At 41.3% G+C, this 24,390-nt stretch overlaps 1 protein-coding gene across 1 annotated transcript; it reads left to right on the forward strand.

Annotated features, from left to right (window-relative positions):
* Positions 1-3,939: 3,939 nt before the first annotated feature.
* On the forward strand, positions 3,940-18,171 carry LOC133529075 (asparagine--tRNA ligase, cytoplasmic). The gene is made up of 10 exons (XM_061866691.1): positions 3,940-4,228; positions 4,307-4,654; positions 5,625-5,845; positions 6,535-6,653; positions 7,759-7,932; positions 8,958-9,086; positions 10,840-10,984; positions 13,062-13,166; positions 15,085-15,295; positions 17,559-18,171. Exons 1-10 carry the CDS (start codon positions 4,195-4,197, stop codon positions 17,741-17,743), a joined length of 1,671 nt encoding a protein of 556 aa, XP_061722675.1. The 5' UTR covers positions 3,940-4,194; the 3' UTR covers positions 17,744-18,171.
* The last annotated feature ends 6,219 nt before the right edge of the window (positions 18,172-24,390 follow it).

The raw sequence follows: 24,390 nt of genomic DNA on the forward strand, positions 1-24,390 counted from the left end.
TTTGAATCTTATCAGGTCCAGGTGCTTTCCAGTTGTGCAATTTTTTTATTGCTACCTTTACTTGATCTATGCTAATGGTTTCGAAATTGCATTCTGTTATATTTGACATCTCGTCCTCTACATCCTTGATCCATGTTGCTGTGTGATTGAACGGTGTTGGCTGTGATAGTATATTTGACCAGTACTCTTCGATGGCTTCTTTTGTTGGTATATTATTTGTTGTCTTTGGTCCGTCAGTCAAGTTCCTGTAAAATGTGTGCTGATTTTCTTTGAATATTTTATTGTGCTCCTTCCTTTTATTAGTATCCTCATACCGCTTCAGCCTTCCAGCCTTTGCCTTCAGCTTCTGCTTAAGCATCTCTACCATGTTATCGTGATCCTGTTGAGTGAATATGTTGTATCTATCATAAAGCTTATTTTTTATTTTAATCATATGTCTGCTACTAACTCCTTTACCTATTTCTGTAAATTGTCCTAGTTCTTTTCTAATTTTGTCTATTTTTACTTTAAGTCGGCGCTTCCAGGGAGGGTCCATCGGTGGATTTATATTTGTTGGTGTTGAGAATGGTTTTTGATTGTTGGCTACTATTAATGTCCTAGCTGCGGCATATATTACGTTGTTCGTTTCTCGCAAGGTCTGACTTGTAATTAGTATGTTTGGTAGAAATTCATTGAGTTTTTGCAAATTTTGGTAAAAGCATTTATTGAACTTGGGTTTGGGCAAATTTTGTCTTAATTCTATGGGTGTATCTTTTGTTTCTGCTAGAGCTTGGAGAAAGTCTAATATGATTGGGTCTTGCTCTTCATTTGTATTTACGTTGGATGTCATTTCGATCAGTTGCTCTGCTGTCTGAGTCTGCTGTATACCTTGTTCTACATGAGTAGTTTGTGTGGTACTAAGGGATTCTATGTCATTGTGTATTTCTACTGTACTTACTTGTGTGATTCTAATGGGTTCTATTGTATTTTGTATTTCTGATGTACTTACTACCGTCGTTTGTTGTCCTATTGCACTATGAGTTGTATTAAAAAGGGAGTTAGACTCTGATAATGTGTCTGTATTTTCTGCCTGTTCCTTAATGCTGTCTAATATTTCGCGGGATAAAAATTCTCTGTTAATTATACTACGAGCTTGATTGGAGAGTGTGTTACCTGTAAACTGCCTACTTTTAGGGTTATGCGAGTTTCTGTCTTTAAACAGCTTTTCAAATCTTTTAATGTACCCTGGCCCCTGTGACCTAGCTTTGAAATAACAGTACATAAGTTCGCGTAATTCTTCTTCAGACCACTTTCTTCTACCATCATCGTTAACTTGTGAACTTGTCGTGGTCAAGTCCGATGTACCGGCAGAGTTGGTGGGACTAGCCCTACTCTGCAAAGTATCATCAGCGTCACGGATTAAGTCGGCTGTGGCATTTTCGGGTTCCCCGGCTCCCGCCCGCCTGTTCAACGAGGAGCCACTGACGGTCTGCATGCTGTCACGTTCAGCGTCAGCTCCAAACGTGCCCCGGCGATCACCCCCGGGTAGCGGCCCATTACGTACATTCCTTAATTGTCTCTCCATATTTACGAGGTCCCTAGAGCTCCGTTAGCCATTGATAAAGTAATCAACTATAAATAGTTGCCAATGTCCGCCCCTCACGTGGCATAGGTGGTCATGCACGGACGTGGAGTTAGAGTTGTGAGGGGCTTATTATTATTATTATTAAATATCTGAATTGAAAAAAAATTGTTATTGTATACAATAAGAGTAAGAGTTGGCATGAAAATATCTATGAATCCGGCAGTTATATCCTAGGCATTATTTGCCAGTGCTTTTGAAGATGCTACCTACTATGTAAGTTATTATTTTCTTTTGCTTAAAATAATAGCCGTTTGCACAATGTTAGACTTCATTGTCGTTAACCGTGTACAAATATACTAGACAAATGTAGAAGAGCGGGGCTTCCTGTCACAGGTATTATACATACTTACTAGGAAGTCGCAACCATGAATGTGTTATGTTGTATACTATTTAACGAAATAAATGCTTTTTGATTTTTTTTTTTGATGTTTGGTAATAGGTATTAATTTAAACGCGGTAACCGAAGACAATATTAAGTATTAATTTTTTACTTAAGGCTGTGGCACTTGTGGCAATAATCACGGGTCCAAGTAGTTTCATAAGAGCTGGCACGAAACATCTATGAAACCGGCAGTTATTTCGTAGGCTTTCTTTGCCAATTCTTTTGAAGCTGCTAAGTAGGTACCTACTAGTTTTGCTAATAAGTATGAACTTTTTACTGTAGGCTATGACAGTGATACCCAAGTCCAAGTAGTTTCATAGGAGCCGGCACAAAACATCTATGAAACTGGCAGTTATTTCGTAGGCATTCTTTGCCAGTTCTTTTGAAGCTGCTAAGTACCTACTAGTTTTGCTGATAAGTATGAACTTTTACTGTAGACTGTGGCAGTGATACCCAGATCCAAGTAGTTTCATAAGAGCTGGCACGAAACATCTATGAAACTGGCAGTTATTTCGTAGGCATTCTTGCCAGTTCTATTGAAACGATCTAGGTGCCAATGGAAACAAAACAAACGCGACGAAAAACGAAAAGTCGTTTATAATATTATCAAAAAGAAGCTTGATACGTAGGTAGGTAGTAAATAAAGGTAGTAAAAAAAAAGTATCATAAAGTGAACTTACATCGTACTCGCCAATGTTGCCATGTTCGTAAAATTCTTGGTCTTCATACAGTCTTTTGTAATCTGGAACATGGGTAGAAAGATCTAAACAAAACCTAATACTATCGAAAACCAAACCTGCAGAAGTTGCTATAACATACCTAGTCCAAAAGTACATTTCAAAGTTATAACTTGCAGAATGCAATGCAACTATTTCAAAAGTAAGTAAATATCATTCATATAACCGTTCATATAATTCTGACCGAACATTCTCGTTTCGTGCGGACCATGGAATGGCACAACGCGATTGGTTAATGAGTTCGCATCACGCGCGCGTTTGGTCGCAACTAGTTAGTTGCGTCGGACGTCGGACTGCACGATTTGCTCACATTCGTATGCTCCCCAGTGTGCTGGCCCCATTCTTGGTGCCCGTGAGGCCCGTCTTTACGTTTAAGTACCTATAAGTAAATGGCAGTGTGTTGAGTTATCAAACACACAAAAAATTAAAAAAGCTGGTGTATTCCCATCTGTGCCCGCCCCACGTGACCACCGCCATACGAGAGGCGGGCACAGATAGGAATGATTTGTATGTAGCGCCTATTCCCACCTGTGCTCGGCGTGGACAGATGGGAATACACCAAAAAGCTTCACCTACAACGTGTGGCTTTAATATGGATGTTACGCTCACGACTAATTTACTACTCTGTGGTCTGGTAGCGATACTAGTGGTTAAGAATAGTAACGCACTTAAATATTGCATTCAACATAGTACCTACCCATAATGTTACCTTTTTCATCTGCTCAACATAATTATTGGTTCATCTAATAGCGAATTATAAAGATTTAATACTTACAACACTATAAAACTATCTATGTATATATAGTTCATATGCATAAGTCACGATATTAATCCAATTCACACACATCACACAGTAAACACTGCACTTACATTAAATGAAAAGGACATACAATACACCACCATTACACTTATTCACAAAATAAAACTGTTTTTTATAATTTATTTTATTCAGAAAAAAGTGAAACATTCAAACAATCAGTTCAGTTTTTAAATCAAATATTGTCGCTAGAAATGTGATAAAAAAATAACATTATTGTTAATCGGATCTTGATCGGATCCATCGAATCCGTTATACCAGATTTTTATTAAGATTGCTTCACAATTCAAATATTTATTAGTAATTAAGTTGGCTTCATATAATATTAATAATATTATATATAGAGATAGTTTTCTTTTAATTTGAACAATGTTTTTTACTTTTTTTGCTGCAACCTGAACGTGAACACTTTGACGTGAATATTCGATTCGTGTCACTGTCAGTCAGTGTCAATGTCAAATTAACAGTCTGCTCATAGAGTTCTACTTTCTGTTCTGACTGTTCTGAGTGTTCTGTTCTGTGGTTATTCCATTCGCGGTGCGGTGTAATGCAGCACACCGCATTTATTTCTCGATTGATTATATTGTAAGACACTGTTGATAAGATAAATAATCCAACATAATATTTTTTCACAATGGCTCAGGCGGGTATTGAAAAGTTATCCTTAAGTGAGTAATTTCAATTCATATAACCTAAGTGCACGGTAATACACGTATGCAAAATTTGTAATTAAAATTATTTTACAGAGGAAATTTTCACGTCGGATAAGAGAGGTAACGATGAAACTGGAGATGGTACAGAGGAGAAGCCGTTTAAAACGATCCTTCAGGCGATGCGTAAAGCGGGGAAGGAGCCTTTTCCAACGATCTACGTTGACTCTAAAGAGGAAGGAAAAGTCTACGATGTAGCTGCCAAGTCTCAGCTTAAGAAAATTCAGAAGATCTGGGTAAGAGAAGCACACAAGGCGGCAGATAAGGCTAAGCTTGAAGAGGAAACCAACGAGAAGAGGATGCAGAACTTGGAAGAAGCAAAAAAAATTGTCATTAAGAACGACCCAAACTTGCCAAAAGCGACAACTGTGAAGATTTATGAGAGTAAGTCAAACATGTTTTTTTTATTCTATATTATCACTTCTTTGAAAAAATTATAAATATTATACTGCTAGTCAAAGTCGAAATCCAGTAACATATGTGACACATACATACATAATTAGGCACTTAATTTTTTTTTCGTTTGCAGTGCAAGAGTTTGTTTCAAAGTAGTGACAATTTGTTTATTTGTTTGAATTTGAAAATGTGGTGCAATACAGATTATGTTATGATAGCATGAGGTAAACGACATGTACTTAGTTGCATGATGCAATATTGTGCATTGGTGTCATATTGCACCAATTTCATTATAAACTGAATGGAAGTTCAATAGTGGGGAATCCCCTAGTTTATTACAAGTTGCATAACATTTTGTTGTTAAATATTTTTAGTGATGATTCAATTTTATTTTTAATAGAGGAATGTAATTTTTTTTTGCCACAAGGTGCGGGCCTAGGGCCTGGGCGTAATCTAGCAATGGTTTTGGGATGGAGAAAGGGGCTCTCCTAAATTCCAAGTGCCATACCAAGTGCCTAGGGGCCCTAGGTCTCTAGGTAGCAGGCCTGCACATTGCTGTAGAAACATTGTGTTATAAAACCACATACCAAATTTTAGAATATATATTTACTCCAATTATTCATTTTTACATATATTTTATGCATATGTATATGTTTTTTTTTGTGGAAATTAACTAAAATATTATTCTTGTCACAGTGCAGCACTGTCCCTAATGATCAATGAGATAAGCTTTTGTATGGCAGGCTCGGCAGCAGAACATATAAAAATATCAAATTTTACATTTAAATGATAAATGATATACTCACTGATGTCATTGTAACAAATCAAAAATGATATTTTTCTCCCGAAGGGATATGTCATGTTGATAAAATAGCTTCTTAAAATACTTTCTATAAAACTTAGTCACTAAAAAAACCATCTATAAGGAAGAGTCCCTTATTGGTATCTCTCGCTTCAGCTCCAGAGCATCGCAGGAAGCGTATTTGCGTCCGAGGCTGGGTGCACAGGCTGCGAAGACAAGGCAAGGCCCTGACTTTCCTCACCCTGCGAGATGGGACAGGTTACTTGCAGTGTGTGCTCCACGGTCTCCTCTGCCAGACCTACAATGCTTTGGTCTTGTCAACTGAGTCTTCAGTAATTGTCTATGGCACATTGGAGGTTTTGCCTGAGGGAAAAACAGTGAGTATCATGATTGGCTTAGTTATATTGACCTAATCTCACAGTAAGCTCAATAAGGCTTGTACTGTGTGTACTAAACAGTAATATATATAATAGAACACATGTATACATAGAAAAAATCCATAACTCAGGAACAAATATTTGTAAAAACACAAATAAATGCCCTTACTGGGATCGAAACAGGGGCCTCCTGCTTCATAGCATTGCTAGTGACCCTGCACTAGCAATTTAGCCTAGTGGAACTGAGGCTGTCACAGTTGACATTTAGTAAACCTTATTGCCTTATCATTTATCAATGAAGTCAGCAGCAACTATGAAATTGGTGACGCGAAACACTTATTACCTATAATTTCATTTTGATGCTTGGTGAACCTTTTCACCCCCAAATCTTATTAGTATTTTCTATGACTTTAGGGACATATAATATTTCCGAAATTTAAAGTACCTATAATTTACCATAGAGACTTATACCTACATCTCTGTTATAATATGTAGTAGTTGTTTATTGTAAGATTATTATAATACAATGGTTTGGTTACCAAGATGTTGGTTGCTCTATTTATAAATGTTACAATGTATTTTTCATGCCACTGTAAATCTATTATAGACTTGTTAACGGCCTCAGGCTTACTAGCTGAAATATATATTATTTAATTGGTTGTTCGTGTAATAGTTTAAAAAAATTACAGGCTCCAGGTGGACATGAGCTGACAGCTGACTACTGGGAGCTGGTGGGCCTGGCGCCTCCGGGCGGAGCTGACGCCATCCTCAACGAGGAGGCCCTTGTGGATGTGCAGCTGGATAACAGGTATCTATATTGTTCTGTGTTTAAGCACTAACCTCCCCGACGCTTCGGGGTTCCGGCCCTACGCGGAGCTCGGCCTTGGGCCTTCGTAATTAAAACACTTGTAATAATATTCTGTGTGTGAGCATACCATACGGATACATCGAGCCCTCGGCCCTACGCGGAGCTATAATATCTCTCTATAAAACCATATATGGTATCTATTATAACTGACGTCTGTGTCCATATTATCAAAGAGAATTCGAAATAGAGGTGTATTGTCAAAGAAAACTTAGTAGCGTCGAAAATTTACTGCCATCTTTCGACACATAATTAAAACTTTTAGAACGCCATTTTGCTTTGATCCTTCTTCACTGATATGTGTTCAACCTGTTAAATATCAAAAAGTGGCGCCATCTTACCGGGCACTACCTAAAGGTTACGGCGGTCTCAAATTAGGTCTTTGTCATTTCTCTCCTCTCTTTTGTCTAAAGGTTAAACAATGTTAAATTACCCCCACATTCAGAATCAGTACCTTACACTATGTGACCAAATGGAAGTTCCACGGGGAAAGGGTACCTTATGGCGGTTGGAGCTTATGTAGTGTAGTTGACCGCCATAAGGTACCTTATGGTGGTGTACCTTTACTCGTGGGACGTCACAAATTTCAATGAATAAAATGTATACAGAAATTATTCTGTGTGAAAAAGTTAATACTATATGCTATTTTGAAGTTGTGTTATATAATCAACACTTGTTTAAACAAGGTGTTTCTGTCCGATCGTATTTGAGAGAATGTGACTTAATGATGAGAAAACAACAAATACACATACAATACAGTCAAGGACTTGGGTACAGTCACATCTGACAATAAAATATACGAACATAGTCCCAAAAGTATGTATACAATGAGTTTAAGCTATGAGAATATGTATTTACATTTTGTAAAAAAAAGAGATAAAGGGTCGTCCCTAGCCGCATTGTGTAGCGACTGGCGGGAGTAAGCAACTAAACTGTGATGAATGGCAGATGAAACACGAAGAGTTTGCTCACAAAATAGGGTAATAAAAAAAATTTAAGAAACTATTCTTAATGTTATTCTTTTTCTACTGATTTAATTGTATTTCAGGCATATAATGATCCGCGGTGAAAACACATCGAAAATCCTCCGCGCGCGCGCGGCGGTGACGCGAGCCTTCCGCGACCACTTCCACGCGCGCCACTACACCGAGGTCACGCCGCCCACGCTCGTGCAGACGCAGTGCGAGGGCGGCAGCACGCTCTTCAAGTTCAGCTATTTCGGGTGAGATATATCAACCACTGTACCGGAGTTCACATTGAGAGCTCACATCGAAGAGTCTCGCCACCTTCCGTGATCATGTTACGGAGATGGCATCGAAGGCTCGGTCATTTACGCCTTCCGTGACCATTTTTATGCGCACCATTACACCGAGGTGACTCCCCCTACGATGGTGCAGACCCAGTGTGAAGGAGGCAGCACGCTCTTCGAGTTCAGCTATTTCGGGTGAGTTATAGATATATCAAGTACTATTCGAAGATCACATCGAAGAGTCTCGCCGCTTTCCATGATCATTTCGCCGAGATGGCATCAAAGGTTCGGTCATTTATGCCTTCCACGACCGTGGCTCCCCCTATGATGGTGCAGACGCAGTGTGAAGAAGTCAACACGTTCTTCAAGTTCAGCTATTTCGAGTGAGTTTTATATCAACCACTATACCGGAGATCACTTTGAAGTTTCTCACCGCCTTCCGTGATCATTTCGCGGTGATGGCATCGAAGGCTCAGTCATTTATACCTTCCGTGACCATTTCTACGCGCACCACTACACGGAGGTGACTCACTCCCCCCACGATGGTGCAGACCCAGTGTGAAGGAGGCAGCACGCTCTTCAAGTTCAGCTATTTCCTTACTTTCCATTAAGGTCCATGGTTAAATTGTCCAAAGACCCCATAGATTTCAAGCTTTTATTTAACTTGCCTTGTCAGTATACTGTACGTTTGTATGTTAGTGGGGGTCAAATCATGGAAGCTGAATTTGACCCACTTCCCCATTTCGATTGAGATGAAATTTTGCATACATATGTAACTTGGATGACAATGCAATATTATGATGACATGAAGCTGATCTGATGGAGACAGGAGACGGCCATGGGAACTCTGTGATAAAACAACGGAAACTAACGGTGTTTGGGGTCGTTAGAACTGTTTCAATGAGTATTAGTTGCCTGTGGAAACAAAAGTAGCAAGTGATAAAAACTTATACCAAAAATATATTTTTTGTCAAAAACGTTCTTGCTTCTTGTTGCAGCGAGGAAGCCTACCTGACGCAGAGCTCGCAGCTGTACCTGGAGACGTGCCTGGCGGCGCTAGGGGACGTGTACTGCATCGCGCAGTCGTACCGCGCGGAGCAGTCTCGCACCAGGCGCCATCTTGCTGAGTGAGTGTAAAGGTGTCTGCCCACTATCCCGTAGCATACCATGACCGTACTAGGACCGTTTCAGACAAAAAACTATTATTTGTATTGAGAAGTATGAGACTATGCCCACTAGACCGTTCCGTCACCGGCCGACACCGAGCGTATCGGATTGCTTTCCGTGCCGGATACGTTCCTAGCACGGTCATGGTATGCTACGGGATAGTGGGCAGACACCTTAACGCCAAAATAGTTATTTGTTTCACAAGGGGGCCAACTTGTTGTTTAACCGCTCGTACTAATATTGATGCCCGAGCAAGTGAAAGATTCCAAACTTGAATCGCGAGCGTAGCGACTGGTTCGAAAAGTGGAATCTTGAGTGTTGCGAGGGTATCAAGGCACGAGGGTTAAACAAACTTTGCCTCCGAGTGAAACACAAAAATTTTCGCTATACCAACGCGAGGAAAACACTAACTATGAAACTTAATAAAAATGTATCATTCGAAATCATCATTTAAAAGTCAATTCCACCACCTAACATTAGGAAACTACTCAAAATTTGCATCTGACTACTTTACCCCACATTTATTTATTATTATTCTTTATTTATTCAATCAAGTTATTATAACATTACAGCTTACGCCAAAGCGTTACGTAGATTCATAACTTAAAAACTGCTTATTCATTAATTAAAAACTAACTTACATCTACGTATATCTGTCTTGCGTCCTTTCGAACACTCCCTTCCACTCAGATATCAGCCTTCCTATCCTTGTCGCAAACAAATCACACTCAGGCAGTGCCGTGCGTGAGGAGTTAGCGAGCGCAGGCGCGCGCAGTACGGGGAGTGCAGGCGCAGCCGAGTAGCGTGCGCACTGGGGCCAGTAGGCGGCGCCTCCGTCTACTACAGTACGCATCAAGTACAGAAACTTGAATAAAATGCAACTTTCTCATTAGTTTGTGAACAATCAAGAGGGCCTTCACCAGTTCGTGTGGTGAAAAAACATATCTTACAGGTTGTTCAAATATCCATTCAGAAATTCAACCCAGTCAAATCTGCAAGGGGCCATCCATCCCTACTCCTTGGTCACATTTTACAAACAACCTCCCTCCTTGGTGAGACACCACATTTTTAACAGATTTTTTTCAACGAACTCTGCAATTAAATACTAATTAGATATTATTCTTGTTATAAAAAAATATTTTTGACAAAAGAAATATGTATAAGTCATTTTATAAACACGAAACCAATTAAGAAATAAAATTTAGCGAATATTATTTTGGTCTAATAACTCATTATTTAACTGTACAGCGAATAAAAAATATATAAATAAATTTTAGGTTACTGATGAAGTTGTGAAAACAAATTTTGTGACTTCTCCCTGCCCCTTGTCACAACATATGACATTTTCTTGACCCCCTACCTCCCCCTAAACGTGTGACGTAATTAATGGATGACCCCTAAAGTGGGTGGATGGAGAACAAGGAATTGAACGTCCACCAATGATATTCGTGGATAAAATGTAGTAATCTAGACGGCAAATCGTGCGGATTGGACAGCCTTGGTGACCTGTAGCCTTACCACTACCTTATAAAAAATATATATTTTTTAGCATTATTTCTTTTCTCAACTGCAAATAAATCTGTAAACATATAGACTTGCTAGATTTTATTACACTGTAAATTTAGTAGTTGATAGAAATCGGAAGTTGTCTTCAGAAAATCTCTTATAATATCAGATAATTATGATGATGTCACCATGATTTTCGTTATACAGATACAGCCACGTAGAAGCAGAATGCCCGTTCATCACATTCGAAGATCTGTTGGACCGTCTGGAGGACTTAGTTGTAGACGTGGTGGACCGCGTGCTCGCCTCGCCTGATGCGCACCTCATCCACGAACTCAACCCCAACTTCAAGGTCAGTCACACGCACACAAGAGACGCGTGATCGCTCAACTTACACCTCATCCACGAGCTCAACCCCAACTTCAAGGTCAGTCACACGCACACAAGAGACGCGTGATCGCTCAACTTACACCTCATCCACGAGCTCAACCCCAACTTCAAGGTCAGTCACACGCACACAAGAGACGCGTGATCGCTCAACTTACACCTCATCCACGAGCTCAACCCCAACTTCAAGGTCAGTCACACGCACACAAGAGACGCGTGATCGCTCAACTTACACCTCATCCACGAGCTCAACCCCAACTTCAAGGTCAGTCACACGCACACAAGAGACGCGTGATCGCTCAACTTACACCTCATCCACGAGCTCAACTCCAACTTCAAGGTCAGTCACACGCACACAAGAGACGCGTGATCGCTCAACTTACACCTCATCCACGAGCTCAACCCCAACTTCAAGGTCAGTCACACGCACACAAGAGACGCGTGATCGCTCAACTTACACCTCATCCACGAGCTCAACCCCAACTTCAAGGTCAGTCACACGCACACAACAGACGCATGATCGCTCAACTTACACCTCATCCACGAGCTCAACCCCAACTTCAAGGTCAGTCACACGCACACAAGAGACGCGTGATCGCTCACCTTACACCTCATCCACGAGCTCAACTCCAACTTCAAGGTCAGTCACACGCACACAAGACACGCGTGATCGCTCAACTTACACCTCATCCACGAGCTCAACCCCAACTTCAAGGTCAGTCACACGCACACAAGAGACGCGTGATCGCCATCCTCAACTTACACCTCATCCATGAGCTCAACCCCAACTTCAAGGTCAGTCACACGCACACAACAGACGCGTGATCGCCCTCCTCAACCTACACCCGGATCCCTTTGTTTGGCATAATTATTGAAAGTCATAATGTAATGATAGTAATATTATCATTAGTCATAACTCCGAAACCGTTACCTTTTCAGGAATTTCCTTAGGTTATCCTATAGAATCTATAGATAGGTTAGGTTAGGTTTGTTTTATGGCTATCCTGAAAAGTGACGCGTTTCTGAGAAAAACCAAATTATGGCTAACGAAAATGCGGACAAACAATACATTATGACTTAAAACTTTATGGGAAACATAGAGATCCACGTACACCTCATCCATGAGGTCAACCCCAACTTCAAGGTCAGTCACACACACAGAGACAGACACGCGTGTTCGCCTCCCTTGACGCGCACCTTATCCATGAGCTCAACCTCAACTTCAAGGTATGTGACTGTATTTTTTATGTGTACAAAGTCAACACACAGGGAAGTTGTCCCTAAAAAATGGGTCTTACGAGGCTATGAGAGTGCCAAACCATTAATGGGTAGATGGATTTTCACCACAGACTACACAGACACCGCATTATGAAGCATTTACAAAGAACACGAAGTCACCACACATATATGCACTTTTACTAGTAAAATGCTACGATTTAAGCATCATAACATAACAGAGTTGTATTTCACACCCCCAGTTAATCGTAAGCTAAATTTTTGTTGATATTTTTAATTTACACGAATACTCGTCATAATTAGGTATGTTACAGAGTTCCGGTGCCGTTAAGTCGGAACTTCCGATTGGTATTACACATCCGCTTCGGTTCCGGTTCCGTTACTTTTGAATCTGAAGTTATATTGGATGTCAAAGCTTAGCGCGGCGGCGGGACGAGAGCGGCGTACATAAAAAACAAACAGGTTTATACCTGTCATTCATCACACATGTCCCCGCTCGCCACGTGCTGCACTAATTAGTTGTTTTGTTTAATTTGGGTTATTAAATTAAAAATACCTATTTGTATGTGTTGTATTGAGTAATGTGTGCCTACTGACAGTACTGACTCAGGTTCCGGTTCATTTTGCGGTAACTTTGATTTTCAAAAGTTTGACAGTTCAGTACAGCGCCTTCTGTTTTGGATGTCAAACTAAGGGGCACGGTTTTTTCTTAGACTACCTCTCTATTGGCTTTGTCTAGCAGTTGAGATGGTCTGTAATTTGCGTAATATCATCTGTATCTTGTAGCAATGTGTTTTGTGCTACAGAGGCCCCAAAGGCCGTTCAAGCGGATGGCGTACACCGAGGCGCTGGAGTACCTCAAGGAGCACAACATCACCAAGGACGACGGCTCTTTCTACGAGTTCGGAGATGTAAGTTCCTTATGGCTGATTATCTGTAGTGACCTGTAATAGTCTGCTTTCATTTTTATGGCATCGTATTTGAATTGTAGAAATCGGCAAAGTATTTTTTAGCTGAAGTTAATAACGTTTATATAAGTCTTCATATACCATCCCTCTTAAAAATTCAAGAGTCAGTATTCATATGAATTCATTGATCGTAATATTTACTACGTCTAAGACATTCGTGCTTCGTTTTTGACAGCTATGCTATGGCGCTGCACACAGCTCTGTTTAGGTATGAAGTCATTCTGGTTGCCAAAAGTTAATGTTGGATAATACAGTTAACACAACAACATGCAACAGTTGTGTGTAAGTACATATGCTGCATCTCGTTTGAGACACACTCTTAAGTCGGCGGGATTGGCGGCAGAAACGGCTGCAAGACTCGAATACGCCAAGTACTCCTACCTACCTTGGAAGTAGGGTACGATTTCGTACCGGTCGCCGTGGAGACTGTTGGACCCTGGGGTAATGAGGCTCTGGAGCTTTTTATGGAGTTGGGCAGGCGTTTGAACGTTATGAATAAAAGATTGTTTTTTTTTTGTTAACACAATATATGTGACGTATGTGCTTCATAAGTAGGGAATGCAAACCGGTATTAACCGAAACAACTGGTTAAAACCGGTTTTTTGACGGAAACCCAAAACCGGGTTTTTAGAATTTGAAAAAACCGGTTTCGGTTTTATTCGGTTTTTTTATTTACCTAAGTTGCATGTTTTATTTATTAAAAGGGTCCTAAACCGGTTGAATCGACATCAAATCAAATAATGTGGTGTTGTGTTCGTTTGATCATTTGTAACGCTAAATGAAATAATGTCCTATAATATTTATTTAATTTTATTATGCGATGCGCTGTAGAAAAAATCCACGTAATCAATTATATCAATGGCAGCTTTAGTGTTTTGTTGGTTCGGTGATAACGACTTACCGACAACCTTTCTTGTCTCTTTCGCACTAATAGGAAAGGGTAGTTCAAACCCTAAAGAATGGAGAATTACTTTGTTTGCCCAGTTTAAGCTAACACCATCAGTTTCTAATATACTAGAAGACAGCGAAAAACTTAGAGCAAGATTTCGGATTGGGCCATTTGATTTAAGACAAATAACATTAAATTATAAATTGATATTGTAATATATTTAAGAAAAAATGACCTATCCCATCGGTGTCTAACCAACAAACCAAAAAAATAACTTAAGAAAATTGGTTTTTTCCTATTCCTAGTTACAAATAACATTAAGTCATTTGACATTCCCATATAATACAATAAAATAGTCAGATATTTTGTCTTTAATTTCGTGATAAAATCGTGTATATACTATACTAGCATTCGTTTTTATACGTGAAGCAATCTTTTCTTTATTCCATGGCGATGAATTTAAGAATTGTTGAAAAAACCGAAACCGAAAATTTTGAAAAACCTCCGGTTTTTGCATTCCCTATTCATAAGGCGAACGGGCACCTCCATCATTTGCAGCTGTCAAACTCGAAAACAAGATTTTTTTGAATGTCTTACACCTTATAATAATAATAATAATAATTCAGCCTATATACGTCCCACTGCTGGGCACAGGCCTCCTCTCATGTGCGAGAGGGCTCGGGCTATAGTCCCCACGCTAGCCCAATGCGGATTGGGGACTTCACATACACCTTTGAATTTCTTCGCAGATGTATGCAGGTTTCCTCACGATGTTTTCCTTCACCGAAAAGCTAGTGGTAAATATCAAATGATATTTCGTACATAAGTTCCGAAAAACTCATTGGTACGAGCCAGGATTTGAACCCGCGACCTCCGGATTGAAAGTCGGACGCCATATCCACTCGGCCACCACCGCTTACACCTTATAAAATCCATAAATCTTTGGTATAAACTGAAACATATCATCGACAGGACATCCCCGAGCAGCCCGAGCGCAAGATGACCGACGCGATCGGCGTCCCGATACTACTGCACAAGTTCCCCGCCGAGATCAAGTCCTTCTACATGCAGCGCTGCGCCGACGACCCGCGCCTCACGGAGTCTGTGGACGTGCTCATGCCGGGGGTCGGCGAGATCGTCGGCGGCTCCATGAGGTCCTGGGACTACGACCAGCTCATGGAAGGTGGGTGACGTTCTATCTGTGACTACAGGACGTGCCCATGCCGGGGGTCGGCGAGATCGTCGGCGGCTCCATGAGGTCCTGGGACTACGACCAGCTCATGGAAGGTGGGTGACGTTCTATCTGTGACTACAGGACGTGCCCATGCCGGGGGTCGGCGAGATCGTCGGCGGCTCCATGAGGTCCTGGGACTACGACCAGCTCATGGAAGGTGGGTGACGTTCTATCTGTGACTACAGGACGTGCCCATGCCGGGGGTCGGCGAGATCGTCGGCGGCTCCATGAGGTCCTGGGACTACGACCAGCTCATGTAAGGTGGGTGACGTTCTATCTGTGACTACAGGACGTGCCCATGCCGGGGGTCGGCGAGATCGTCGGCGGCTCCATGAGGTCCTGGGACTACGACCAGCTCATGGAAGGTGGGTGACGTTCTATCTGTGACTACAGGACGTGCCCATGCCGGGGGTCGGCGAGATCGTCGGCGGCTCCATGAGGTCCTGGGACTACGACCAGCTCATGGAAGGTGGGTGACGTTCTATCTGTGACTACAGGACGTGCCCATGCCGGGGGTCGGCGAGATCGTCGGCGGCTCCATGAGGTCCTGGGACTACGACCAGCTCATGGAAGGTGGGTGACGTTCTATCTGTGACTACAGGACGTGCCCATGCCGGGGGTCGGCGAGATCGTCGGCGGCTCCATGAGGTCCTGGGACTACGACCAGCTCATGGAAGGTGGGTGACGTTCTATCTGTGACTACAGGACGTGCCCATGCCGGGGGTCGGCGAGATCGTCGGCGGCTCCATGAGGTCCTGGGACTACGACCAGCTCATGGAAGGTGGGTGACGTTCTATCTGTGACTACAGGACGTGCCCATGCCGGGGGTCGGCGAGATCGTCGGCGGCTCCATGAGGTCCTGGGACTACGACCAGCTCATGGAAGGTGGGTGACGTTCTATCTGTGACACACGCACGCACGGCTGTCCGCTCAGTGCTTAGCGAGTTGCGTTCGGAGAAGGGCCTAAACTCACTGCATCGTAAACGCGCGCAGTGCATTCCCATTTTTTCAACAAAAGCAGCGTAGGCACTTGGCGCTTGCGCTCGCGAAACACGCTCGGATCGTGGAGCTCGGCCCGGCCTAGTGTCTTGCGCACGGCGCCCGGACTGGCGCGATTTTATCGCCAAGCCGGTCATTATCACTGTTCCTATTCTCTGTACTGCAAACGCTTGTATCTCAAAGTCCTATTCTCTGTATTGAAAACGCTTGTATCTCAAAATGTTTCTCAATTTGCTGTACAATTACATTAAAAGTAGCTGATCAAACTACGCGTCAAAATTATCTGCCATTTTCTAATAGCTTAACGAAAATGATATGTCTATATATGTAGAACAATTAAACTTTAACCGATACTTTTGAACAGATTGTATAGATTTATCTCTAGTTGGATACTTTTGGCGCGTTGTCATCCGCTACTATTGATGCTGACTAGTTTAATTATCACTTATAAAATAAAAATAATAAATTAAATATTATAGGACATTATTACACAAATTGACTAAGTCCCACAGTAAGCTCAATAAGGCTTGTGTTGAGGGTACTTAGACAACGATATATATAATATATAAATATTTATAAATACTTAAATACATAGAAAACACCCATGACTCAGGAACAAATATCCTTGCTCATCACACGAATAAATGCCCTTACCAGGATTTGAACCCGGGACCATCGGCTTCGAAGGCAGGGTCACTACCCACTAGGCCAAACTGGTCGTCATAATTGAATTAAAAGCAAAAGAATGTAAATAATGTATTTTACAAGTGTTTTTTAGGGTTCCCGTACCCAAAAGGTAAAATGGGACCCTATTACTAAGACTCCGAGACAGTTGAAATTTTCCCCTCGGTGAGCGAGTCCGACTCGCACTTGCCCGGTTTTTTCTTTTTTAATAAAAAGACACGTCAAGATAGCTTACCCTCTTTCTAATGCTTAAAACAATTATAATAAAACGACCGGTTTGGCCTAGTGGGTAGTGACCCTGCCTACGAAGCTGATGGTCCCGGGTTCAAATCCTGGTAAGGTCATTTATTCGTGTGATGAGCATGGATATTTGTTCCTGAGTCATGGGTGTATTTTATGTATTTAAGTATTTATAAATATTTATATCGTTGTCTAGGTACCCTCAACATAAGCCTTATTGAGCTTACTGTGGGACTTAGTCAATTTGTGTAATAATGTCCTATAATATAAAAAAAACCCTTGTCCTCAGGCTACAAGCGCGAGGGCATCGACCCGTCCCCGTACTACTGGTACACGGACCAGCGCAAGTTCGGCAGCTGCCCGCACGGCGGCTACGGGCTGGGCCTGGAGCGCTTCCTGTGCTGGCTGCTCGACCGCTACCACATCCGCGAGGTCTGTCTCTACCCGCGCTTCCTCGAGCGCTGCACTCCCTAGGTGCCTTGGCTACTGCTGCAGCTCATCACGCCGGCTGAACTGTGCACCGACTTTTAACACATTCACTGCCGGGAACCCACATGGTGGGCGCTCGTGAACTTTGTTCAGATGCCGGACAACCCGCTGGGCGGGTTGTTTTGTACGCAGCTATAGACCACCGGTTTCTGGGGTAGTGCGCCGTTTTTGTCTGGCAGTGGATGTGTTAAGTGACCACTATACATGTCATTATTTCATAGGAATATGACACACTGCCGCTTGACAGTCCGTCTACGATAACTTTGACTGTTACATAACGCCATAGAGAAATAAGAAGTAGTGCTCACTCCATACATCAGTTTTGGTATCAAAATGATTTTATACGCAGTCGAGATCTAGCATCGAGTAGCGGGACTCTCAGTACTGCTACTCGACGATAGATATCGCGGCAAACCAGGCGCGGATACAAGATTTGGCTTAGGGGGGGGGCATTTTGAGAAAATCATATATTTTTGCACAGAAAATAAAATTTACTCAATTTAGTAATGTGAGAGCCAGGGTTTTAGGGGGGGGCCATTGCCCCTATGGCCCCCCCCCCTTGTATCCGCGCCTGCGGCAAACAAAAAGTCTAATGCTCAACTATTTTCAGCTAATATTATAAACAGAGTAAGTGTAGGAGTTGAAAATAGAGTTCCGGTTACTCTGGTTATAATATTACCGGAAAATCGTTGAGGATTAAACTTTTTGTTTGCCGCGATATATATTGTCGAGTAGCAGTATGTTTTTCAGCTAATATTATAACCAGAGTAAGTGTAGGAGTTGAAAATAGAGTTCCGGTTACTCTGGTTATAATATTACCGGAAAATCGTTGAGCATTAAACTTTTTGTTTGCCGCGATATCTATTGTCGAGTAGCAGTATGTTTTTCAGCTAATATTATAACCAGAGTAAGTGTAGGAGTTGAAAATAGAGTTCCGGTTACTCTGGTTATAATATTACCGGAAAATCGTTGAGCATTAAACTTTTTGTTTGCCGCGATATCTATTGTCGAGTAGCAGTATGTCGACCGCGTATATAATAAGCATTTTGTTACGAAAACTGATGTATGGAGTGAGCACTCTATTACTTGTTATTTCTCTATGATAACGCTAAAGCAAAGTTTGGACTGGCAAGAACTTGCACGAAATTTTCATTATATTGTGGTGTCTGATCAAATTCTTGAATGCAGTTTACCTCAGTAGTCGACAATGTAACGTAAATTGCATGCAAGTTCTTGCTAGTCTAAGCCTCGCTTTACTTGTCTGACTTGAATGGAATAGAAGGACTGTCACTGTCATATTTTTATGGAAATTTTGACATTAATGATGACATTGACATAATTTGTCATTTCAAATACCGTGTAGAAATAGTGAAACTCTAAATCGGTGCAGAGACAGCTTTCTGATGTATTCATCTTTATAAGGGACGTCACACTGCCTCGCATGCGGTGTGAAGTGTCTTATGAAGATTCATACATTATAACGCGTACGTGGATGGCATAATTGGGCGTCTGCGTATGCATCAGGCCTTTAGTGTAAAAAGCGCACTAAAGTGGTCGTATATAAAAAAACATTATTTCATTGAAGTATATTTAAAATGCGATTAAGATGGACAAACACACTTTGAAATGGACTTAGTCTCAATAAATTTACTAACAGATGTATCATTAAAAAAAACTTGCGTGGTTCAATTAATACTCGCTTCACCCATTCTCCGAGCTGGTTGTACGAAATGAGACCTTAATTAAGTATGTCTTTTAAATGAAGTTTATAAACGGTTACTTCAGTGTGCTCATTAAATCTGCAATAGCCATAGACATGTTTAAAATTAAATTGTTCCAGTGTTTTACCATAAATATTGTTTATAAATAAATACTATTTATTTTGCACTATTCTATCGTTGCTAGTTTTAAGGCCAGAACACACCGGCTGCGTATGCGTAGACATGCAGGTGGGCTAAAATGTTTGAGCCGTGCACGCACAGTCGCTCACGTTACGCAAGCGGTGTGCCGTCTCTCATAAGGATTTGTATGGTTCTCTAAATTATGGCCAAAAATTATTTTGCCGAATGTCATTTCCCAACCAATTTTTCGCATAATTTCATTTCGCCGAATGATCAAGTAGCAACTCAATATAATAATTCGTATTATTTCCCAACCCAACAGTTAGCAACTGTATTTTTGGACAACAACTTAAAAAGACTTTTTAAAACGCAATGTTTTAGGCAGCAGAATGACTTTGCAAGTCTAATACGAAACATAAAAAGTTCATTATTGTAATCCAACATCGTTCAATGCAAAAAAGTCAGTTCTGGCTGCTGTTAGGTGTCGCAGTTCACCTAACACGCTCCTCTCTCGCACCTATCTTGTCTCTGTCAAATGACTAGACGTTATCGTGTTATTTTTTTTTAGCCAAATCAATGATTTGGCAAAAGAAATTTATTCCAAATATTGTATGCCATAATAATAATGTACTTAAATAAATAAGATCAAAAATAAATAAAGATAATAATGTACTAAACAAGTAGGCGTAGGGATGTGACGATCCCATCGCCTCTGGTTTTACCAGTGCAATCAGTCAATGCAGGGCAGCCTGTGGCGAGCTGTTGGGGAGTAGCGACCTCGCGTACCCGAGTGCTCCTGGGGAGTTCTGTTTTTTTTTTTTTTTTTTTTTTACTATCTACCTCCACATGGGTCGGAGCGAGCCTATTCTATAGAGTTTCGCTTTCATTCCAGTTCTCGCTATTTTGCTTCTCGCACTTTTATTCAGCATACGTTTCTTTCTTGCATTCATCATCTTTCATTCTGTACGGCTGGGACTGCCGTTACTATTTGTTTCCTTATACTAATTGAGCTACTTTTACTTTATTTATTTACTTCTGGGATCAAGGGGGAGGTATGGTCCTCTGACATGGGTTAGGTCAGAGTCTTTGTTTACATTTTATAAATAAGAATATAAAAATAAAACTATAACACGAATAATAACAGATTTATAAAAATGTAGAGTCAAATAAGTTTATTCTAAATGTAGAGTCAATGACTCTGTCGCTTTTCTGTGCCAGAGCAATGTTCTGGTCTATGTTTGTTAGGCCGCGTAGCTCCAGGGGCCAAAAACGATTTTTTCTACTAGAGACAAAATTCCGACTCTAGATAGAGTTGAAATTTGGTCACCAATAGATAGCCCTTCTTAAGCCCTTTTCAACGATACCAAGCACGCCCGGAATACTCCTAAGGGTTTAGCAGATATTAAGTTATAAAATTTCCGGTACCGAGCTCAAGATGGCCCCCGCAAACCGGTACGTGAGCGTATCTCCGTGAATACTGGGCCAAAAATCCCGTGCTTGGGCTCGATTTAAAGAGCTCAATGGACTCTATCGTTTGGCTCTATCTTTAGGATCTAAAAATTTTGGCTCTCCAAATTGATCCGCAGCTACTTAGGAAGGTAGAGTAGTGCCGGCCGTCGGCACCAAAGAAAACCCCGACTTCCTAGGACTCTCCGTTGAGGAGATATATGGTTTTTAAAATTTTCAAGATGGCTGCTGAGCTGTCAAACTCAAACTTTGACAGGTTATATCTCCCCTTCTAGTGGTCGTACAAAGTCCGGGTTTCCGCTGTCCGCGGTATGTCCGACCTTGTCTGTCGGATAGGACCACTTTTAGAAAGCCAAAATTTCTGATCGGTTTTCTTGCAATTTCCTATGCGGCCTGTACAAGTACTTAATCCTATTTCAAACAGTGAAAACCGCAGGTTCCTCTGGTCTCCGGTTGCGGAGATACAGGTGTTTAAAAAAATTCAAGATGGCCGCCTAGCTGTCAAAGTCGAACTTTGACGGCGGATATCTCGGCAACCAATGACCGCAGGAGGCTCGGACTTTCACTGACGTCCCCTATGTTATCTCGGCTATACAATAGTATTTATTAATAGTATATATTATTAATAGGGCTATTTTTAACCGTTAAAATTTTTGATCGAGATTTTCGATCAAAACCATAGACAGTTGGTGGATTTTAATTTGCACTATATCACTATGAAAATTTATTTTTAATAGTTATTTTGTTAATTGAAATTCCGGTACTTAAAAAACAAAATGGCGATTTTCCGGTACTCCACGGATTCTCGCACTAGACGACCCGCATTTCGTGTTCGGACACTTAATAAAGGTATTCTAAGACTAATGAAATCAAGAAAAAACAGGTATTATTAAGGGGGGGCTAAAAACACTAAAAATACTGTAACTTTGCAACCGCTAAACCTAAAATTACACAAAAAATGGCAAAATTATCTAAAAATACACAGCTATAATCTACAATAATAATCTAAAAAAGTTTCATACAAAATGTTTTCACTATCTGTATTTTACAAAAAAATTTGAAAACTTAAAATTTTTCTAACTAAAATTGTCCAAAAAATTTTCAAACTCCGCAGATGTATTGTCCCAATTAGCGCGCAGCAGGAACTCCAGTAAAAAAGATAGGGTCTGCCTGAAGTTTTTGAGTTATTCACTGCTGAAGTTTGGACTTTATAACTTTTGTAACTTCCACAATATGAGTTCAAAAATTTTAAACAAAATACCGATTTACTCCGAGTGATGTCTTCTTTAATACTGCAGCGTCAAATGCAGCCGTACACGTCCCGATTTTTGACCACGCCACCACGTGGTTTTTGTTTTTCTGCAGTTTGTGCTTCGACGGTGTATCGCCCAGACGCGTGTGAGGTGTCGGCGTGTGGGGCTCGTTGAGGCGCTTCCAACGGTGTATCGCACGTAGTGATATCAATGTCCAGTGACGCAGCGTATTGCTGTTTATGTTCACATAACCTCTAAAAACACGGTTTTTTGCACTTTGCGGTTTTTTCCGAAGTCTCACTTTCACACACTGCAATCCAATAGATGGCTCACACTGTCCCGCACACAACGACACTTGTTTGGGCTCGATACGATGAAAATTGCCACGTCCACGAATTTTTAACTGCGGAGCTCGAAGAAAAAGATGATGCTACGACGCAGGGTGGCACGTGACTTGGGGAGTTCTGTTACCCGCAAGGAGGGCGGGTGGGACAGGATTCTCTGCCTCTGGCTTGCCTTAGCCGACCGCCCAGAGTTGAGTCGTTAGAGCTTTAAACTCCAGGAGTGGAAGTGAAAAATTGCATAAGACGCAAGTTGGCACAGTGGCTGCTCGCAGCCACTGGGTAGAAAGCGGCGCACACCTCTCGATACCCCTTGAGGCGTCCGGTTTTTTATCCCATAGCCCAGTATGTAGTCCATCGCTTTCACCCAATTGCCCAGTAGTTTTAGATTCCATCAACTCTCAAATAGTCCTTACACCCTGGCGGGTGCTGCCTCTGCGTGCGTCCCATGACGCGAGCAAAGGCAACATCCGCTAGATGTACCCCTTACATTTCATTAAAGTGTCAAAAGGGCCTCTACGTGTTGGCTTCGGCTCCGCGCACGCCTCCCAAAGGTCCGGAACACCACTTCCGTGATGGGAAAAATCTACTAAACAATAATTCTACCAAGTAACACGTTGTCTTAAGGAAAGTTTGCCGAATGTTGGTTGTCAAAATAAATCATCTGCGAAAAGTTGGTCGGCAAATGAAATTCGGTTAATAAAACTTCGGCGAAAAGGCAGAACAACGTTTTGTATATTACAACTCGCACGTGCACGTGCAAAGGCCTTTAAACGAGAGTCGAAAGGTAAATCTAGTAATATGATGTACATTTTCTTTGAAATATGAACCCTAATGTAAGGACTATAGAGTTCTTATTTCAAAGTCAAGCATCATGGATGAAGTTCAATAAGCCATGGCATTTCTTGTGTTTTTAAGACTAAATAATGTAAGCATTTTTGTGTTATGATAGATATTGGAAATAATATCTAAAAAATGTTTTATGAAGAGTTTGATAATAACGGAATGTATTGAAGGGAAATACAGCTTGTTTTACTAAGTTACAGTGTGTTTTTTTAAATTAGGATAGATTTATTTTACAGTTTATGACGTATTGTCATTTTTCCCCGCCCCATGTGACCATCACTATGTCACTATGCATGAGGCGGGGACAGATTGGAATGATTCAAATGAATGCACCTATTCCCATCTGTGCCCGGCGGGGACAAATAGGAATACGCCAAGGTTATATATCGGAATAATATGGGCCACATCTCAAATCTGTTCAAATATCATCATATAAAAGAAATATTTAATTATTTTTTACTTCCTAGGGCGATATGTACCGTGGCGAGCGCAAGTGTAGCGATAAATTCATGAATAGTCTCGCACGATCGACGCGGTGTGTTGTACCGCTTAAGTTTTATTAATAACTAATGAATTCATTGTTGACGACTACGTAGTCAAAGTAGCTCTGGATTTACCCGGGACCTCGTGCAGACATGGAAGACCCCCACCACCTGGTGGACGACGGACCAAAGACATCTGAAATCTTTAAAGTCAGACCCATAGATGGCACTAAATCGTGCAGAATGGAAAAAAGGAGGAGGAAGTCCAGGCAGAATCCATTGTTTGTGACACTGATATTTTGCGGTGTCAGCGTGTTAACCGCCTTATTGTACGACATATAGCATTAATATCTCCACTCTTAAATACTGGCTAGTGCAGTATCAGATATATCTGAGCGGCCA

Source organism: Cydia pomonella, chromosome 20 (assembly GCF_033807575.1).
Source record: "Cydia pomonella isolate Wapato2018A chromosome 20, ilCydPomo1, whole genome shotgun sequence".
Lineage (NCBI taxonomy): Eukaryota > Metazoa > Arthropoda > Insecta > Lepidoptera > Tortricidae > Cydia > Cydia pomonella.

Excerpts from the sequence above, each read along its gene's own strand:
- LOC133529075 (XM_061866691.1), top strand. The coding sequence starts at position 4,195 with ATGGCTCAGGCGGGTATTGAAAAGTTATCCTTAA. Across the intron at positions 5,846-6,534 it reads TTTTGCCTGAGGGAAAAACA|GCTCCAGGTGGACATGAGCT; the intron begins GTGAGTATCATG and ends AAAAAATTACAG. Across the intron at positions 9,087-10,839 it reads ACCAGGCGCCATCTTGCTGA|ATACAGCCACGTAGAAGCAG; the intron begins GTGAGTGTAAAG and ends TTCGTTATACAG.